General features: G+C 38.8%; 1 protein-coding gene across 1 annotated transcript; it reads left to right on the forward strand.

Annotated features, from left to right (window-relative positions):
* Positions 1-5,211: 5,211 nt before the first annotated feature.
* LOC140927735 (microfibril-associated glycoprotein 4-like) lies at positions 5,212-15,634 on the forward strand. Its single transcript, XM_073377419.1, has 5 exons — positions 5,212-5,303; positions 8,130-8,392; positions 9,196-9,310; positions 9,628-10,008; positions 15,066-15,634. Exons 1-5 carry the CDS (start codon positions 5,213-5,215, stop codon positions 15,329-15,331), a joined length of 1,116 nt encoding a protein of 371 aa, XP_073233520.1. The 5' UTR covers position 5,212; the 3' UTR covers positions 15,332-15,634.
* Positions 15,635-19,578: the final 3,944 nt, after the last annotated feature.

The raw sequence follows: 19,578 nt of genomic DNA on the forward strand, positions 1-19,578 counted from the left end.
AAACTGTACAAACCAAACTGTACTGCAAAACTACGATATGAAAAATACGCTAGAACATGCGGAAAATAAAACTATAGAAACTTAGAAAGGCGCTAATGAAGATGAAACAGCAAAGAAACGCTAACGAGAGCGCGAAAATTGACAGAAAAGGAATAAACACCTAAATTAACGCAAAAAGAAAGACTAAACAAAAGGACGAAAAGAAGTATAAACTAATTTGCGTACGCAAAGGAAAAACAAATTACGCAAGAACGAATAATAGAAAAAATGTTACACTTGGATCTTACAGTATATAACATATGTGTTCATTTTAAGCTAAAATTACAATAAAAATGCAGGTGAAACAGCGTTCAAATGCCACATGTGTTTCTGTCTTACCTTGTTAGTTGCGTTTATAATTGTCAGCCCTATTTTAAGGTTACAGTCTGCTCATACACCTTGATTTTACATATTATTCGCGCCTGACCATTGAGGAATTTTCCACAAGCTCTTATCTAATAGATTCGCTACCATTTTCTGAAGTTTAATTTTTTATATTTCATTTCCAAGGTTAGGCTATTTTTCGTGGACAAAGGAAGCCTAAAATTTCTGAGTTCAAAAATGTGATGACGAGAGGAATCAGAAAAATTCTCACTTTTGTAAAACGTTTTAACGTTTTAAAATTGGATCTAAAAATTTTTGGTAAATAAATATTGAAGAGCTCAGTAATTTCTAAAAGAATCAAGTTGCCCTAAGATGACCGAACAGACACAAATTTTATATCTTCGCTTAGAATGCATTTTTAGACATCTAAAAGTACTCTGGATAGCCCTAAAAAGTGTTTTCAATGCATTTAGGAGGAAACCGGCTTCGTTGGGTACCACTGTATAGTTAACGACCATCTTATATGCGGACACCATAGTAGGTTTAAAATCCAGTAGCTATAGATTTTGCATATATTCAGCTTAGTTCTGTCTAGAAAATAATCGCTTCCATTTATCTTAAAGGCAACTGAAAATACCCTCTTTGAACGGTCGGCATGCTGTTAGGAAACGTCCTCCAAAGTGGGGGTGTTTAAAAAGGGACCTTTTCGTGGTAGTGGAGTGAAAACGGTGGCTTCATCTTTGGGACGGAGACACCCGTGGTGGAAGGAACACTTTCTTGGTCTGCAGTGTTTTTTCTGCTCTCTTTTCCCTCCTGAAGCAAACAGTTCATTCTAAGTTGGCATAAACAAATAATGAAATTTTGTCAAAATAACCCGCACTCAAGTCAATGATAGCCTCTGGCAACACCGGCCTCTATCCAAACGTCAAATTCTCTACAATCATATATTAACCTATTGTGATCGCGTGTGTGTTAGGCTAGGATAAATTCTGCTCATAAAATGACTTCTTCTGCCTGCCGGCAGTGCTCATAAAAATCGCTTATTCTGCTCAAAATTCTGGTCGGACACCCTTATTCTGCTCGAATTCTGCTCGGTATCCGAAAAACTTTTAGGCCCTCCGGGCCGTATTCAGTTTTTTTTTCGCAAATGTAGAATGGAACCTGGGCCTTACTCCTAAAAACTAATTGGATAAATCATTATGCGTAATGTGAATTTAATGTCAGTGCGTTGTAGCTATTAAATAATCAAATTATTCACAAGGCTTATTTTTCCATTTGTTTTTTACTGTAGTTTTAAAGTTTTCTTACCACTGTTATGTATATCATTAGTGCTGCTGATTTCCCTTATTATGCTCGAAAATGCCTTATTCTGCCGGCAGAATGCTCGCCTCAAAAATCGCTTATTCTGCTAGAAATTCTACCGGCAGAATTTTATGCAAAAAGCCTAGTGTGCGTGTGCTTCTATTGTTGTGTATGTCAGTAGTCGCCCCAGGTAAGGTAATCTGGAATCCAGGAAATTATTACTTATGGAATCAGGAATATTGGAATTCGGAATTCAGTTCAAGGAATCCGAAATTCCGCTAACGATTGGAATCCGGAATATAAGTTTTATTGACAAAGAATCCGCAATCCAGTTCCTGGAATCCAAGACAGTCTTGTATTACAAAAGCGCTTGGTGACAACCGTGACCAGCGGAGTACCACAAGACTAGTGCTCAGTCTGCTAACGTTCGAAGGGGCCAGTAAAGTATTGTAATGCGGATGCCTGCCTCAAATCTACGCCTTTTGAAAACGCTCTTGCTACAAAGGTTTCATCTAAAAATTGGATTGCCAGTTTTACAAGTAAAGGGCCTTACAAGAATGGCCGTAGATGGAGAAGGCTTGCAGAGCAAAGTCACTTTAAACGATGGCTATAAAATACCTCTCTTCGGTCTTGGAGTGTTCAAGGCTTTGGGTGATGATGGAAAAGACGCCGTGAAGTTTGCTCTGCAGAACGGATACAGAATGATTGATGCACAGCTGCTCTCTACGGGTAAGCATGTAGCATTGCGTTGTGAACCACTCGATCATATGATTAAAGAGAATACTAAAATTAAGGGACGTTGTGTAAGTCGTCCGAGAACATCTGATTACCGTTGCATGAAGTACCCTTAGTATTGCCTATAGTGAAGTTACGCAATAGGACGGGAGAGAACCGTGTGTTTAATACCGTACCGTTCAAAAGTAAGTTGACAGTCTCTTGCGAGTCTCGATTCTCGACTCGATTCACGATTCTCGATTCCATCCTTTTGCCAAAGTTTCGAAATGGTCCCATTTCATGTTATGACCAGTTGACGTGGCATTGTCACGTGCTTCCACATTTAAATTTTTGTTGTTCTTCACACGGGTATTCAACGGTTTACTCAAGATGTATGTTGGAACATACCAAACGTCGAGTTAAATTCTTTTTTCTTTCCAGACATGCGTGTATGTTTCTTTATATTTATCACCTTAATTTGCTTACGTTTCCTCTTTTAAAAACTAAGATGGCCAGAAAACAAAAGTATCTACGATTAAATTTTCAAAAATCACAATTTCAATCCGAATTAATCTTCTTCTTCAAGTTCGTGCATGGCTTTCTATTTGCCGCCAAGTGTGTGATTTTTATATCTTCTTTGAATGTTTTGAGCTGTAATTTTTTATCTTTCTCGCAATTTAGTGGCACTGTTCCCACTGACTGAATTTCGATAAATTTCTTGACACAGCTCCGCTAAGAAGTACAGTATGTTGCCCAGTATCCGGCCACTTCAGTTAGACATTCACAATAACTTTCCTTTCTTAGCCGCAAGAATTCTGAAATTTGGCCCAGAGACAATTTATTTAGTCCTTAATATCATAATGACGACAGACAGGTTAGAGTGTTATGTAGGGTGTGTCGAGTCCGCGTTGAAAGCTTTCCGGCATCACTGGCGAACTTAAGCAAAATTCACTAACTAAGTGAAAAGGAATTGAAGCCAGTTCTGTAATTTCATGAAGGTGCGACTGTCTTAGACTTAAACTTCTAGGCCGTGCCATAGCATTGTAATACTCAAAAAACAAAACTCTTTTCTCTTAATTGTTTCTTCCACTCCGGCCAGTGTTGTTAAAAATTAGTGCAAGTTCCAGAACAGAACGCTGGAGAAACCTCCTCAGCGAAATAATTATAAGCACCTGTCTTCAACTTGTAGGGGAAAGCCAAAATTTTAAAGAAGTAAACCGGAATAAGCTCCGGCAAATTGACACAAAAGTGAGCCGTCTTTGCTCGGTCGCCTGAAGCAACAGATTTACGACAGTAACAGCATTTGCCGTCTCACGCCAAGCATTCTAAAACGAAGAAAAAATTCGTGTTTATTTAAGAAATGCGGAATACTACCAGTATTTTCGAAAATGGGCACATTATAAGTAAACATGCTGTAAGGAACGTTTCCGTTTAATTAACACAAAATTTGTCCTTCTGATAAGTAAACCCAACTGAAATTTCATTCGCGTTTTAGTCGAGTTCATGGAGTTTTTTAAGCTGATTCTCTCAGCTTTTGTCGTCGTATTTTGGTTGTTTAACATTGGGCAGGAAAATAAATGAAGAAGACATGCAGAGAATGAGTTGAATACAAACAATGTATTTGTTGTGTCTATTTTCACAAAAAGACCAAACTTATAAACCTTTAACACCAATGCAATTCGCCTTAGACTTCATTAAAGATTAATTTTATGCTGTAATGGACGTCGTACTCGTGCCAAGCGCTATTGTTGTTTGCGCTTATTTACAAGGTTTCCCATTTGCAGTCATTATATTTGGTGCCTGTGCGGGAGACAAATGACTGGTATCTAGGTTTGAGTTCAAACTAGTCATTTTCACCGAGAGAAGATTCACTCTACAAAGAATTGAAGATTAAAATTTGAGCAACCATTACAAAATCTCCAAAACAAGCTAAAATGGTTAATCGTATTTTTTTCTAAGAAAACTTTTCAGGAAAAGCAACCTTTACCTTAAATTTCAACCAACGGAGTTAAAAGATCCGTTTTAAATTACAGGCCAGCTGTCTGCAGCTGTCTGTTTTCATTTACTATTACAGAGAATAAACAAAGTTTAAACCGTGAGTAATTAGGAAGTTCGAGAGGCCCTACCGCGTAAATGTTTCATTACTTCATCATCCGACTGACCTTCTCGTTAGCAAACTAATTTAAAGAAAAAGATGACGAAAAGACAACTTAATTCCTTCTTAAAAATCCACGAGTGATTCTTTTTATCTGTGTGAACTCAGACGTTACTAAATTATTTAATATTTATACTTCATTCTAATCGGGCATTGAAAACGGAGAATCATTCTTCAATTTATTTATACAAGACTCTTTTCAAAAATTGTAACATCCTATTTTCACTATATATATACTACGAAAATATGTATACTGCAGTGCACAAAAGAGTAGTTATTCTAGGAAGTAAACAAGAACGAACCTGGAGAACCCATCAGTCACCATCTCATTTATAAGGTTTGGGAGCTCAGAACCACCTTAAAGGGTCTTCCACCTTAAAGGGTCAAATAGGAAATTAATAAATTGAAAAAAGGATAAAATGAATAAAAAGCGATAAGCTTACATTTATCTGTAGATTTATCATTTTTATTCAAAGGGAATCCTACAGTTGGAGCTGACTTGAATAATTTTAAAGACATTGAGTACATGCTTATAAATGATTAACTAACTAATAAAGACGTCAAGATGTTTAACTGTTGACTAAGCCCGCGGGTGACTTTTTCTTTTCCTTTTTCTTTTTTCATAATAACTGTCCCATCGCAATCGGGAGCGGTTCGTTCCCCGTCAAGACCTTCAGTATGGCAAGTCGTTTAGCTGTGTTAGCGCTCTTGCTGGTTTTTGCTGTTTGGGGAGCTTGGCTAAACTACGTTACAACTGCTCGCGTCGAAGGTGAGGCCGGTTTACAGATTTAGCTATTTTCTTTTTCAGGATTTTTCTTTGCCAACATCAGCTATAACCTTTTTATTTGTATCTTTAGCTGCGAAGATCAAGATTTGCCATTATTTCAGCTATTATATACACAAAATGACTTTGTGCAGGGGCACCCAAACAATGAGAATATAGTTCAAAACCACTTAAACATAGCATTGTTAAACGTATTTTAGTATTTAAACGGTAGATAGGCATATTTTTATCCCCTAAAAATTTTTCGTCTGTCGAAAATTATAGGGATCAAACTTACCTTTCGAAAATTTCAGCCAGAAAAAAGACTCCCGAAAATTCTAGGCGACCTAAAATCCGTTAAAAATGGGCAATTGTACCAATTTTTAGATGTTCGAAAATGCTAGGAAAGCTAGGCAAGCAAGAAATTTTACAATAAATGTTCCGAAAATTCTAGATCTCAAATCGTCTTCCGAACACATATTTTCGGAAATTGACGTTGGTTGCCCCTGCTTGTAAGATCGCAATTTAATTCATCGCTTCATCTCTAGGAGATTTAAAGTTGACAGATTTTGTCCACCGCGCCGACGATTGAACCTCCACCTGAACCGTTAGCCTGAGTTACAAACAACTTAAGAATATTACGAAATCAATGCGAATTTTTCAGTCGGGCTTAGGTTAAGTTGTAGATATGACTTAACACTCAACGGAGATTTTGCCATCACGGGAGAATCTTTAAAATTTTCGCGTTCAAGTACATCACATAACGGACTGTTATCTAAACAGTAATTAAACTGCATTTTCACCGTAAAAACATCCACTGTGCAAAGGATATCGAAATTTGAGTAATAAAACTAGTACAAGTTCTCCAAAACAAGCAAAAATGTTTTTAATTGTTTGTTTTGTTTTTCTTTTTTCCAAAAAGCTTTACGAGAAAAGCAACCCCTGCAATTGGTCAGGAGTTGAAATATCATTCTTGATATATGTTACTCGCCAACGTTCTTTCTAATCTTATAACACAGTGTAAACAAAATTTAAATCGTCTTTAAATCGGAAGCTCGAAAAGGCCACACACTAGTGGTGTTTTGCCGGTTCCCAATATTAAAAGAGAAAGCCCAGTAACGTTAGAATGCTGGCGGATGCTGGCGGAAAAGGTTTAAACCCCGAGGTACTCCCAATTAAATGACCAATACGGGGAGACTCCGCCCGAAAGGGGCACCTTTTGTAGCGTAGGGATTTCACTATAGTTGAAGTATATGAAACGGGAGGGAAATCTGTCACTTCGGACGGTAAAAGACCCAACAGGTGCATTTTCTGTTCTGGTTTTGTAATTTATTCATAGCAGAGTTCTCGCGTGCGCGAAGCGGAGTTCCATCGGTAAGAAAATTTGGTTATCTATATATACATCCAAGAAATTTGGGTCTAAGAAAATCATCAGTACGTTCGTCCATAAGTAACTCAACCCACTCGTGTAAGCTGGGATGAAATTTTGCATTTCAAGCACCTGCCACGCGTTTTAGTCGGCATGGCCACCCGGATCCTTAGAAAGAATAAACAACAAAGACAACAAAACCAATTCTTTCTTTCGACTAAATTTCAATGACTACATTGATGTGGATTACAGAGAAAAAGCTAGACTGAGAGATGAAAAACAAAGGAGACCAATTTCGTTGGAAGTGAGAAAACTATGAAATTTTTATACTAGCAGTGAGAAAATGAGAAATGCTAGCGGCCACCGAGGTGAAAATGGTCATGAGCGGCAGTGAAAAAAAACAAAGGGACCAGGAACACATACGACATTTGCTCCATAAAACGCGTTAGTAGGAAGTTTCTGAAGTTTTACGTTGTAGTCGTGCAAAACAACGACAAAGAAATGTACAAAAAAAGAAATTGTGCTGCACCCGGCAAAGTTGTTTTTTTCCTAAGTAGACCTACTGATTTTATTTTGGCCGTTTTGGTTGTCGTCTCCGCTTAGCATTACACGATTTTATATTTTGTTTCAGTAAACTATAAAAATTAACGAGAGCTTTAAACCCAGCACATTTACGACAGTCAAAAGGGAGACAAAATTAAAGTTCTAAACTAGATTTGTGAAAGGGGTACCATTTTGTCAATAGAAGGTACATAAAAGTGTACCCCTTGTAGCAAAAATGGTATTTAAAAGGGTAAGGGGTTGAACATCGGAAGGAGCCTTCCCGTATAAAATTTTGTTGAGTGCCCCCGGGGTCTGAACAGTTTTGAATAAGAAAACGCATTTCATGCAGGTTTAATACAAAAATGGAATTGGATTTTAAATGAGCGCGAGTAAAATGTTTGCACTGGCCCGTTAAAATGTCAAGTAATACTGGCAACATTTTCGTTCAACTTGTCGCACAACATTGTTGCATTGCAAGTTGAAAAGCGTTGTTGCTCTTATTTCCACCTTTCCTCCCAACTTGTCACGCAACAAATTTCAATGTTGCAAGTTGCGGCAACATGTCGCGCAAAGTAGGCCTGAGTTCTACTATTTGCAACAAACTTTCAATTTTATGTTTTGCGTCGCAACTTGCTATGCTTCACAACACTTGTGATTGGTCAATTTTCCGGCACCAAAAGCGCGGGAAAGATAATGAGTAAGCGCGCGCTTGACGTAGGTTAAATTTTGGGCAGGAACTAATTATAAATGGCCCGTTAGGACGAGTGCAATTTGCAGTCTTTGAAAATTTTACAGGCCCTCTGCATTTCTTGCAAATTACATGAGAAAAATCATGTGATTACTAATTAATATACATACCGTTATTGCAGTGCAATAAAGTCAATCAAATTCTCTCTTAATTATATCAATTTCTGTTTCAGGAACCTGCGGACAAAACAACCGACGCATCACATTTCTGACACCAGTCGGAGGGTTTTACCTTGAAGGACACGTGTTTTCAAATCATTCTGTGGAACTAAACCTAGACTGCCAAGACCAATGCGCCCTTGCGAGGGAATGTGTTTCATATAATATTGGTCCAAAGATCAACAACAAGATGGCCTGTGAACTCAGTAATTCAGATCACTTGCAGCACCCAGAAGGTCTCAAACCAAGAAAGGACTGGATCTACCGAGGGACAAAGGTATGATCTATAAATTTGTAATGTATATAACTTTTTTTCTTGTAATAATTTTAATTGTGTCACGAGTCAACAAAAAGATTGTTGTTGTTGTTGTTGTTGCAAATAATGTTATCAAGTCGAGATGAATTTTGAACCATTTCCACTATCATGTAGGGGTTGATTTATGATAATTCCAAGCTTCTGATGATAAAGATGATAAAAATGTCGGTGTTGGCGGTATATGCAATTTCCTATAATTTATTTTAAATTCTAAATCACCTCTTCGGATTGGCTGCAATCCGCCCTTTGAATTTTCATAATTACACTTTAATTTAAAAACCTGGATAATTTATGTCCATTTTTCCGCTATACATAATTATGTGTTTGTATTATTGGACGCTCGACGACGGTCGCCTAACTTACAAAAAAAATACTAAATAACGTCGCACACCAAAAAGAGAACAGTTTTGGGAGTAAAGAAAAGAGTTCAAAACTTGAGGCACTAAAAAAAGATGCAGTTGAACTTCCATTAAGTGCCCATTATTATTATTATTATTATTATTATTATTATTATTATTATTATTATTATCGACTTTCGGTTTTTGTTTTCGAGCCTTTTTGGGCTGCCGGTCGCGCGGGATATGTTTTCGTTCCAAAAGCGCTATTTTTTTCCTTTCGTTTACGTTTGAATTAAAATTATTGCATAATTCCAGTGAAAGAATAACGGAAAGCTTTAAGTAGGAATAGGGTTAATCGTAGTTCATCATAACCTAGGAGAAGCTGATTTCAATAAAAATTCATTGAAGCTGCGTTTCTTTTAACAGAATCTTTGTGCCAGTCAGCCTTGCCTGAACAACGGAACGTGCTACATGGGATATACCGAGAAGAACTACGTTTGCGCTTGCACAGCTGGTTTCAAAGGTGAAAACTGCGAACAAGGTACTCTCATCCCATTGTTGTCACCTCTATTAAGCGGCCATCAGGCACTTGACCGATTGTTTTTTGCAAGTTTGGCTTTATTTCAAGAATATGATAAAGGAAAACAGTCCGAGATAGAAGTTGACGACCGATTGTGGACCAGTAATGCTGGCCCCGTCGCGGGTTTTTATTTTTATTTTTAAATAAGGTAATATTTCTGCCTAAGATTATGCTAATTTATGACGAGGTTATATGACTAACTTCTAAGTCACAAGTCTTTCATATTGCATTAAAGTGTTGAGGTTTCGAAGCGCTGTCACTGCATTCGTGTTTTCCAGTTTACAGAAATTGTGCTGAGCTCTATGAAGCCGGTTTGCGAACTAGTGGTGTCTACACTATCGACCCTGATAATGCTGGAGCCTTTGATGTGTACTGTGACCAAAAAACAGCCGGTGGGGGATGGAGTGTGTTCCAAAAGAGACTGGACGGCTCGGTTGATTTTTATCGCGGCTGGGACGATTACAAACGAGGCTTTGGAAATCTGAATAGTGAATTTTGGCTCGGACTAGAATACATTCACCGACTGACAAAAGAACAGAGCAGGCTTCGGGTAGACCTGGAAGACTTCGAAAACCAAACAGCTTACGCTGAATACGACTCCTTCGGTATTGGTGATGAACAGAGCAAGTACAAGCTGGGACGTCTTGGACAATACGCTGGTTAGACATAATACTACACAGGAGCCTATAATGGGCTCTTGTACTACATTAATGATGAAAACCATAAAAAGGGGTAACGTTTACGTTACTATTTGAGAGGTCCCAGTTAATCAAAATTTAAAAACTTAGGGACGGACCATTAGAAAACTTATGGGGGGCGGGGGGGGAGGGGCGGGCGAAGTACAAAAAAAATATTCGCGCAAGGGAAAATTAAATGAAAAAAAATTCGTGCACGCCAATTAATCCTAAAAAATATTCATGCTACGGCCGAAGAAAAATTCATGCAAGGAATTTGATAACGAAAAAAAATTCCTGCAGCTCGAAAATTCCCCCCCCCCCCCCCACCCCATAACTTTTCTAATGGTCCGTCCCTTAGAAATTTAGAAAACTGGCTTCGCAGGGTGTGTCGCAGCAGGTTAGATTAGGGACTATTTTACGGGTCGGCAAAACAAGAAAACCACGGAAAACCAAAGGTGACGGTTAACGGTGGTTTAATTCCAAATTTCAAAGACCAAAATCTATAGACCAAGCGGATTGACCGTAAACTGAAATAACAGTGCAAAAATCTCTATCAATTTGGCGAAAAGGCGATACTGAGACAAATAACGTGTAATCAACAAACAAAAGCTTGAAAAGGTAATAAAGCGATTCTATAACGATTAGGTCGATAACAAGACGGTAAAATCTACTTAAAGGCTACATAGACTGAAAATAAACAATAATTCCATAAATCTGATCTTAATCCTTGTACTATAAAGCAAAAGTGTGGGCGTTGCTCTAACAGACGTTCAAATCCGCTTTTCGCTCATGAAACAATTATAAAACAATTAAAATTAAATCTGTATACTTGTACATTAACATTCGTGTACTTTTAACCACTGACTAAAGAACGAAACTTAACAATATAACAAAAGAAATCACTTATATATCGGTCCCGCTTGTACCAAAGGTTAAGACAAATCACAAAACGATGTCACGACGCGAATTCTACTTGACTTTTACTGCCCAAAAGGACGGTAACGCGCGCTTTTATACCCGCGTGGGGACGCCGAAATATCTCATCACAAAACTAATAGAAAATCAGGTAAACATTGTAACTACGCTAGTAACTAGGATCAAAGCATGAAAATCACGAAATCAATGAAAGGTATTGTTCCTACGTCTTGTCCTTTACATGGCTCCCCTGAAATAATCATTTTATTTCACTAAATCAACTAAATAATCAACTTAATGTTCATATAATCATGTTTTCTTTTCAAAGTTCAGTTCAATGTTCAAGGCTCCTCGTCGGGGAATTACCCCCGGAACTCGCTTAATTCTTAACTTGCATCAGCAGTACCAGCTGGTGGATCGGTTGGTCAAAGTACCGTAATTGACAAGTTCTCTTTCCCTTGGAATCAAGGCAGCTATCCGCAAGAACTACCTGGACTTTACGTACTTGCCCCTCTGAACTAGGGTAAACAGCTGATACACGTGCTAACGGCCAAGCATTACAAGGGAGGTTCTCATCCTTCATGATTACAACATCATCCACTTGTAAATCTCTGCTTGGGCGTGTCCACTTCCGACGTTCTTGCAAACTAAGGAGGAACTCTTTTCTCCAGCGCGACCAAGACTCTTTCTCTAAATGTTGGACTCGTCTCCAACGCTTCCTGCAATATACGTCTGCTGGCTGAAAGACACCTGGTGGAGCAAGAACAACTTTTGACTTCATCTTTAGCAGGTGGTTCTGGGTCAAAGGACTTGGAAAATCTGGGTCTGAAATCTGAGTTACTGTCAAGGGTCGGCTGTTAACGATCGCTTCTGCTTCACACATCAGAGTCCCAAGAGACTCGTCGTCTAATTGTCGCCTATTATTGTTTAACAGGGATGAGAGAACGCTCCGAACGGTTCTTCTTTGGCGTTCCCACACACTTCCCATGTAACTTGCTGCTGGGACATTCATTTTCAAGGAAAACCAATCGCACTGCTCTTCTAATAGCTTTGCTTTAATTCTTTCGTGGTCCATTTCACCTAACGCTTGTGCAAGTTATTTACTAGCTCCTACAAAGTTGGTTCCCTGGTCACTTCTTGACTGCCGGATGGGTCCTCGCTGACTGATAAATCGTCTAAGGGCGTTGATAAATGAATCTGTGTCGAGGGAGTTAGATTTTCAAGGTGTATAGCCCTCGAAGCCATACAAGTGAACAAAACACCATGACGCTTCAGCTCCTTCCGGCCATCTTTAACGATATAAAAATAGTCGACGGCACAGTAGGTAAAGGGAGGGGCAGTCTCTAAACGGTCTTCTGGGAGGCCTGACATTCTTTGTTCTTGAACTGCTCCACGTAGTTTCTTGCACTTGACACAGGACGAGATAATGCTACTGACTACAACTGAACCACTTATTATCCAAAATCCATTCGATCGTACTTCATTGAGCGTCATGGTCTTGCCTTGGTGACTTGTGCGTTCATGAAAATACCTGACAATGAGCGTGGTAACGTGGCTATTTCTTGGTAGTATGATAGGAAACTTCATGTCATCTGACAGACTTGCACGTCTGAGACGTCCACCGACTCGCAAAATTCCATTATCATCAACAAAAGGATCGAGCTTGTACAGTGAGCTGTAAGTCTTTATGTTAGATTTCCTCTGTTGCGCAAAGACTCTACTGTTAGGGTCCGGATTCTTTCGCTTTATCTGCTTCAAGACGTCTAACTCGTCCTCGAATGCGCTTAACTGTACTGCACGAATGATAGCGCGTTCTGCGCTCTCTAACTCAGTGACTTTTACTTCTCGTGTCAATTCTTCTTTGCAATGCTTCTTCTGTACTCGCGCTCTTAAACTTCTTACGTAATGTGTAAACAGAGCGATTGCTCGTTTCGCGCTATACCAGTCAGAGAAATACCTCACTCTCTCACACAGGCTTGCTTTCTCTGAATCGATTTGTGTGGTTGCCATGGTAACATGTTTCTTGACTTCGGGGTCGTTATTCTGGAGATCAAAGGTACCTTCACTGTGATCCTGGTTTATTGGCCACTGGTCTTCAGTCTTCCAAAGAAAGGCAGGTCCGTTGATCCAACGAGAATGTAACAACTCTTGAGACTTTACACCTCGCGAAGCCTCATCTGCAGGGTTCTGTTTTGATTCGACGTGGTTCCACTGTTCAACTTGGTAACTTTGTAACTTTATTTGATTTACCACAAAATACAAATAACGATAAAACAAGACAGTTACACAAAAGCAAATGAAAGTGGCGAGGAAGCCCAAAAAGAAACCATGAGGCTTATAGACATTGGGCTCCCTTAAAGTAAAGCTGAAGTGCTATTTTGAATTTCTTGAACTCTGTTAGCCACGAATACATGAATCGCCTACTTTCATTGCTTATGTATCCAAGGACCACTTTGCTATCTGTCCAAAAGTACTCTTGGTCATGTGATAACTCAGTTCCCGACGAAACTGCTTGCTAATCCTCAAAGAACAAACAGCGGCGGTGAGTTCCAGTCTCGTTACGGTTACAGGTTTCAGGGGGGCAACTCTCGATTTTCCCACGACTAAGGTGCAGTGAATCCTTTGCTGCTCATCAATCATTCTCAAATAACTACACTGACCGTAGCCTTTTACGCTTGTATCTGAGAAGTGGTGGAGTTCAGTGCGCACAACAGGACCAAAGTTCTCGGGCTTGAAACATCTCGAAAGTGAAATTTGCTGCAAATTTAACAGGTCTGCTCTCCACTTCTCCCACTTGATCTTTACATCGTCAGGTATCGGGTCATCCCAACTTACATCAAGGCGGCATAACTCCTGAAGTATTGACTTCCCGTCTAACAAGAGCGGAGTAACGAAGCCAAGTGGGTCAAAAATCGAACTTATCGTAGAAAGTATTCCTCTCCTAGTGCACGGCTTGTCCTGTAAGACGATGTTAAACTGAAAGCAGTCAGACTCAATACACCACCGCACACCAAGAGCACGTTCTAAGGGAAGCGAATCGAGGTCCAAATCGAGCTCTTTAACGCCATCTGCTTTATCTGACTCTGGTATTCTTCTGATGACGTCTTTACTATTCGACACGAATTTATGAAGGTTGAGACCTCCACTCTTGCACATTTGCTTCACATCTGAAATGAGCGTTACAGCTTCATCGATTGAGGGAACAGACTTGAGACCGTCATCAACGTAGAAGTCATTTCGAAGACAATCTGCGGCAGCAACACCAAATTCACTTTCATAGTCATTGGCAGTTGACTTCAAAGCAAAATTTGCACACCCCGGCGATGAAGTGGCTCCAAACAAAGGAACGGCCGTTCTATATTCTTCTGGTTCTCTAGTGACGTCACCGTCCTCCCACCAGAGGAATCGAAGTAAATCTCTGTGGCTTTCGTCTACTCTGACTTGGTGAAACATGGCTTCTATGTCGCACATAAAGGCGATGGATTTTTCTCGAAAGCGGCATAGTACCCCGGTTAAGTTGTTTGTCAAGTCAGGGCCTTGAAGCAGGTGATTGTTTAAAGATTCGCCTCTATGTTCCGCCGAGCAATCAAAACTACGCGAATTTTATTTGGGTTTCTTTGGATGGTAGACGGCCATAAGAAGATAGATCCTTCCTCTTACGAGAGTGTCCGTTAGTAGAGCTTCCACTGAATAAATTCTTTACCAAAGTGTAGATGTCTCGGGACCTCTTCTCGAATGAGACTCTTGTTAAGTTTGATTCTCGGAAGCCACCACTAAATTGTTCGCGTTCTGAGTGTTCACTTATCGCACGGGAGGTTTGATTGTAGTAGCATTCCTGATCATTGGACATAAAAACAAAAAATGAAGCTGTTAAATAAAGATTTAATTTACAATACAAGCACAAGATGACATGGAATCGAAGTTGGTGTAGTTGGTGGTCTTTCTATACGATAAATTTAAAGTTTATACCCGTTTAACACTTAATTCAATCCGCACTTAATTATAACCCTAAATACTAAAAATATTTGGTAAATAATTATACTCCAGGACTGAACACTAACCCATTTGCACCCTACTAGATCGAGGTTTTATAAATATTGATATTCTTTACCTTAACTTTGCAGGAACTGCTGGCGACTCCCTTAGCTATCATCGTGGTATTGCGTTCTCTACCAAAGATCAAGACAACGATCATAATCCCGATACCATCTGTGCCAAGAAATTCAAAGGAGCCTGGTGGTACAAACGTTGTCATGAATCTAATTTGAACGGTCTCTATCTTCGAGGCTACCATCACGAATTTGCTGTCGGTGTAAACTGGAAGGCATGGAAGGGTTACCATCACTCTTTTAAGCGAGCTGAGATGAAAATCAAGCCAGTTGGAATCTAGAGTAAACATTCAAAAAATGACATTTATAAATAAGTTAAGATAGTTCTTGAAACATAGCCAAAAAATAGTTCTACTGTTAACGGTTTCGACTCCTGACAAAAGTCTTTTTCATACCTAGCGCCAAATGGTACCAGGACTCTTAAACAGGCTCTTGTGGGTGTTGATTTTGGAAAACGAAGACATGCACAGTCACTCTTTCAAGCGCCGCCACGTCCCATTCACTTTAGTTCATTTCACCTTTATTCCTAGCTGAACGAATTCTTCCAAAAAATTGCCCCATGTCATGCAGGGAATCCGGATTAAGGAGTCCCGTAAATTTTTGCCTGTGGAATCTGGAACCCGGGAATTTTTTCTTGTGGAATCCGGAATCCTGGCTGGAATACAGCTCAAGGAATCCAGAAACTCATCAACAATTTGCTTACTTACTTATTTCATGGCCTTTTCCCAAACTGGTGTATTTTGAAGTATCTACAAAGAACGATTCTGCACTCTAGTTTTTACATTATATTACTCAAAAGTGTTAGGGCCTATCTTCATTAGCGAAAAAGCAATTAACTTAGACAAATTTTCTTTCATCACAAACGCATAACAAATGAGGATGGTTTGTCGTGATCACTTACAAATTTTGTCCAAGACTAGACAATCTTCAAAGGCGCCGCGGACAAAATTTTCCCTGGGACAAAACTGGACAAAATCGGGTACGATAAACAAAAATGTGTTTTTTTGTCAATCATCTGTTTTAAAGCCATTATTCTTTCATTAACAAATGCAAGTGATCTCAGATCTAACAGCGTGTTGAGAGTAAATAGTTTCCAGTGAGGATAATTTTTTTCTAAGCAAAAATAGATAGATGCTTCAAAGACAAATCCGATTATGTCAAAAATCACAAACCTTGACCTTTTGAACCCGTTAAAGTAAAGTTTTGTTTCCTAAGAGGTCCGTTAAGGTGATTGACGGCAGCGAAAAACGCAATCGTCAGTTGGCTTTTGAACTTCAGAATTCGCACGTTTGTGAAAAGCGCAGTAATTTTAAAAGGATTAATACATGTAGTTAATTTGTTCAAGTAAATGAAATTTAAGTATCTTTATCACAGAACAGGTTGTAATTCTCATTAAGCAACTTTATAACAGTCCTTTTCACTTGATTAAAGTTTTTAGTGTTAAACTGTATTAGGAGCATTTTACGCTCACTATCTGCATTTCAACGTCACGAGAGATGCTGCATCATTTAATCCCTCCCCACCTCACCCCGCTCCTCACAATGTTATTATTTTTGGAAAAAAATGAACAGCTTTTCTGTTATTTAAAACAAAAAAATTGCAAGGATCACAATGAGAGCAGGGCATAAATAGAGAGGAGAAGTGTGACGTCATGTTACCATGGTAGCAAGATTTATGGATCTCAACTATCTTTTTTGTAGAAAAAAGTATGGTCTACCGTTTTGTTCCTGAGTGCAATCGATCATATGTCAATTTTTCGTTTTCTTCTGCCATATTTTCAGGACCATGGTTTGTTGAGATCCAGACATTTTTCTACCGTGGAAACGTTACGTGACGAGTTCTTCCCTCTATAGGCCCAGTTTGCAGCTCGTCAGTCACGTGGTACGAAATAGACCATGCTGGAAAGCAAGGATAGCACTGGGTAAAGACAAACAAAAAAATACAAAGCGCTCACGTACATCATTTAAAGTGGTGCTGAAATTCCTTTGTTTGCCTTGTCCTGTGCTTTTCTTGTGTCCGATGGCGTTTTTAGGCATTTTACTGAATAGCCAGAAAGGGTCCATTAGACTTTTTTATGTCATGCATGATTACGAAACAGGCATTGTTTGTGCTGAATTTTTCATATTGCCACAGATACAGTGACATTTGTGTTAATTAAGCGGAGACCCGCGGGCTACTAAATCTATTGTGACCGCTCCGGATTATCTAGGCGTTAAACCCAGGTTACTAGTTTTGGGATGGATGAATTCAAGTATGTTAGTTACTCGTAGCTCACACCTGTAACACAGGATCTCCTCTTAATATTGGGCGCACTTAATCACTTATGGAAAACGCAGAGTAAAACGCTTACACTGGCTCAAGGATCCCACACTAAGAAGTGAACTGAAACATGTTATTTCAAATCCATATTATTATTTGAAAAATGAAAATATATTTGAAGTATTGTCCTAATAACACTTAAATGCCATTTTGATAGAACCGTTCATGTAAATAATAGTATGGATTATACTTAAATTATAAACTTGAGCTTCCTGTGGTACAGCAACTATTTACTTTTTTTTTGTCTTCGTCCTCTGAAGAGAATGTGACTTGTTTGTTTGGTGTCGCAATCGATGTCATTTATTCCTGACACTCAGTTGTATCGTCGACTTCACCTTTAATTGTTAACTATATAGCTTATCCTATGGCACGTCATTCAATTTCATTTTTTTAAAAGTTGATTGAAATTTGAATTCCATGGCCTTGAAAATTTGACAACACCTCACCTGCAGTTATAAAGACAAACCTCTTTTAAAATGGCAAAGCCCCACCGCCGTTGAAATTAAATTCGCCACTTGAATAATTCCTCACAAATGCCTTACGGGTAGGCACTCTTAATTGGAAATGACCTCTGAAACAATACATCCACACTCAAATTAGGTTTGTAGCATTCTTTCCGGAAATTATCGTGCGAGCCTACACAGCTACTGCTGCACTGAACTTAAAACAGTGCCAAAAATTACTTTTCCGATTTTTTTCTCCAATTATTCGGAGAGGTAAGTTCCTCTTCTGGTTCCATTACAGTTTTACCTTAATTTTAGCCTCCCCCTCCTTTAGGAATTACACCTGTTTACTCATACTCTCTGCCTGCTAATTTACGCGTAAGAATAGACCATTTCACGGTTTTTTCAACTTTTGATATGATCCACTTTGTGAAAAATCCGTCGACAATGCTGAAAAGAGAAGCTAAAAAATGTAAAAATAATGCAATAGCCAATATTGTCGGAGTGTTGTATGCTAGTGGAGATATTGCCCCACAAGGTCGCAAATGTTTTTGGTGAATGGCGGCACCTTGCCCTCCACGTGATGCAAACGTCCCACGCTTAAAATTTGGCGACTAATGGAGCTAAATCCTCGCTCGCTTTGGACGTATTACTTTTAAACTTTGCAAGTTTACTAATGTTAAGGGCCTCTGATCTTTTCAGCGGTGTTGATGAATCCTCGCCAAATAATCCTCGTCTAATTTTGAAAAACCGTGGAAGACTCTAATTAATTCACAAAATATTGGCACTTTTATATTGCATTGTTTGTATACTAGTGACAGAAGAAAGATAGAAAAAAAAGACGGAAAAAAGGAACAGAGCATTTCTGATAAAGGAGACCACATTGTGAGGTGTCTTGCTGAGGTAAGTTGTAACATGCTGAGTATTTGGCATCCAATAATTAAATTTGATGACGAAAAAAATACCCTTTTAATATGATAAAGCAGAAAGAAATTACTGATTTTATGTTTTGCCCTTTCACTTATAATCCAGCTAAATTTCCCTATTTACTAGACACCAATTCAAAGTCCGATGGGCAACGCTACATTAGGTCTACACGGCTTCTGGAATGGCGGGCCCGCGTTTTTTCTCTTTGCTAGCCATCATGCTGGAGTGTGTTGTTTGGGGAGCTTGGCTGAACTATATCGTTACTGCATATCAAGGTCAGGAAAAAAAACAAAACAAAGACAAAAACAGCGCTTAATTATTATGATCAGCTTCAAAGTAATTTTGGCGATTATGTTTTTATGACGCCCAGATTTTTCAGGTAATTTCACTTGACATTAGTTAAGCAGTTTCGTCGTTTTCTTTATACAAGGCAGCTAGAATAACTTGAATTTACTTAATATTCACCTATTAACAGACGTTGTAATAAAAAGATGGTCATTTGGGGTTTGTAAAAACAAATTTTATCATTCTTTATCATTCTTTCTTGCTAGGTTACCCGTCCCTGCCTTGTGAGTGCTATGGTAACCCTCTTGCTAAACATTGGGAGCGCCTTAGAATATCGTAACCAAAAACAAAGAAAAAGTCTCTTAATTTTCAGATCCTTCTCCACCTGCAGAAAATTTACTGCCATTTAGCCTGTCCTTTAGTAATGAGAATTTAATTTAAGAAGTAATCAACATTACATTTTACAGACACTTTCAGTTGCATGTAAATGTATCTTTAAAGTTATTGGGCCGAAAAACACAAACGTTTTCTGGCACCAATCAGAGGTCAGAACG

This window comes from Porites lutea, chromosome 2 (assembly GCF_958299795.1).
Source record: "Porites lutea chromosome 2, jaPorLute2.1, whole genome shotgun sequence".
NCBI lineage: Eukaryota > Metazoa > Cnidaria > Anthozoa > Scleractinia > Poritidae > Porites > Porites lutea.

What these genes read in the sequence shown, in the direction of transcription:
- LOC140927735 (XM_073377419.1), top strand. Translation starts at nt 5,213, where the DNA reads ATGGCAAGTCGTTTAGCTGTGTTAGCGCTCTTGCTGGTTTTTGCTGTT. An exon ending in AGGTGAAAACTGCGAACAAG is followed by an intron (nt 9,311 to 9,627) that starts GTACTCTCATCC and finishes CGTGTTTTCCAG; the next exon opens with TTTACAGAAATTGTGCTGAG. An exon ending in ACGTCTTGGACAATACGCTG is followed by an intron (nt 10,009 to 15,065) that starts GTTAGACATAAT and finishes TTAACTTTGCAG; the next exon opens with GAACTGCTGGCGACTCCCTT.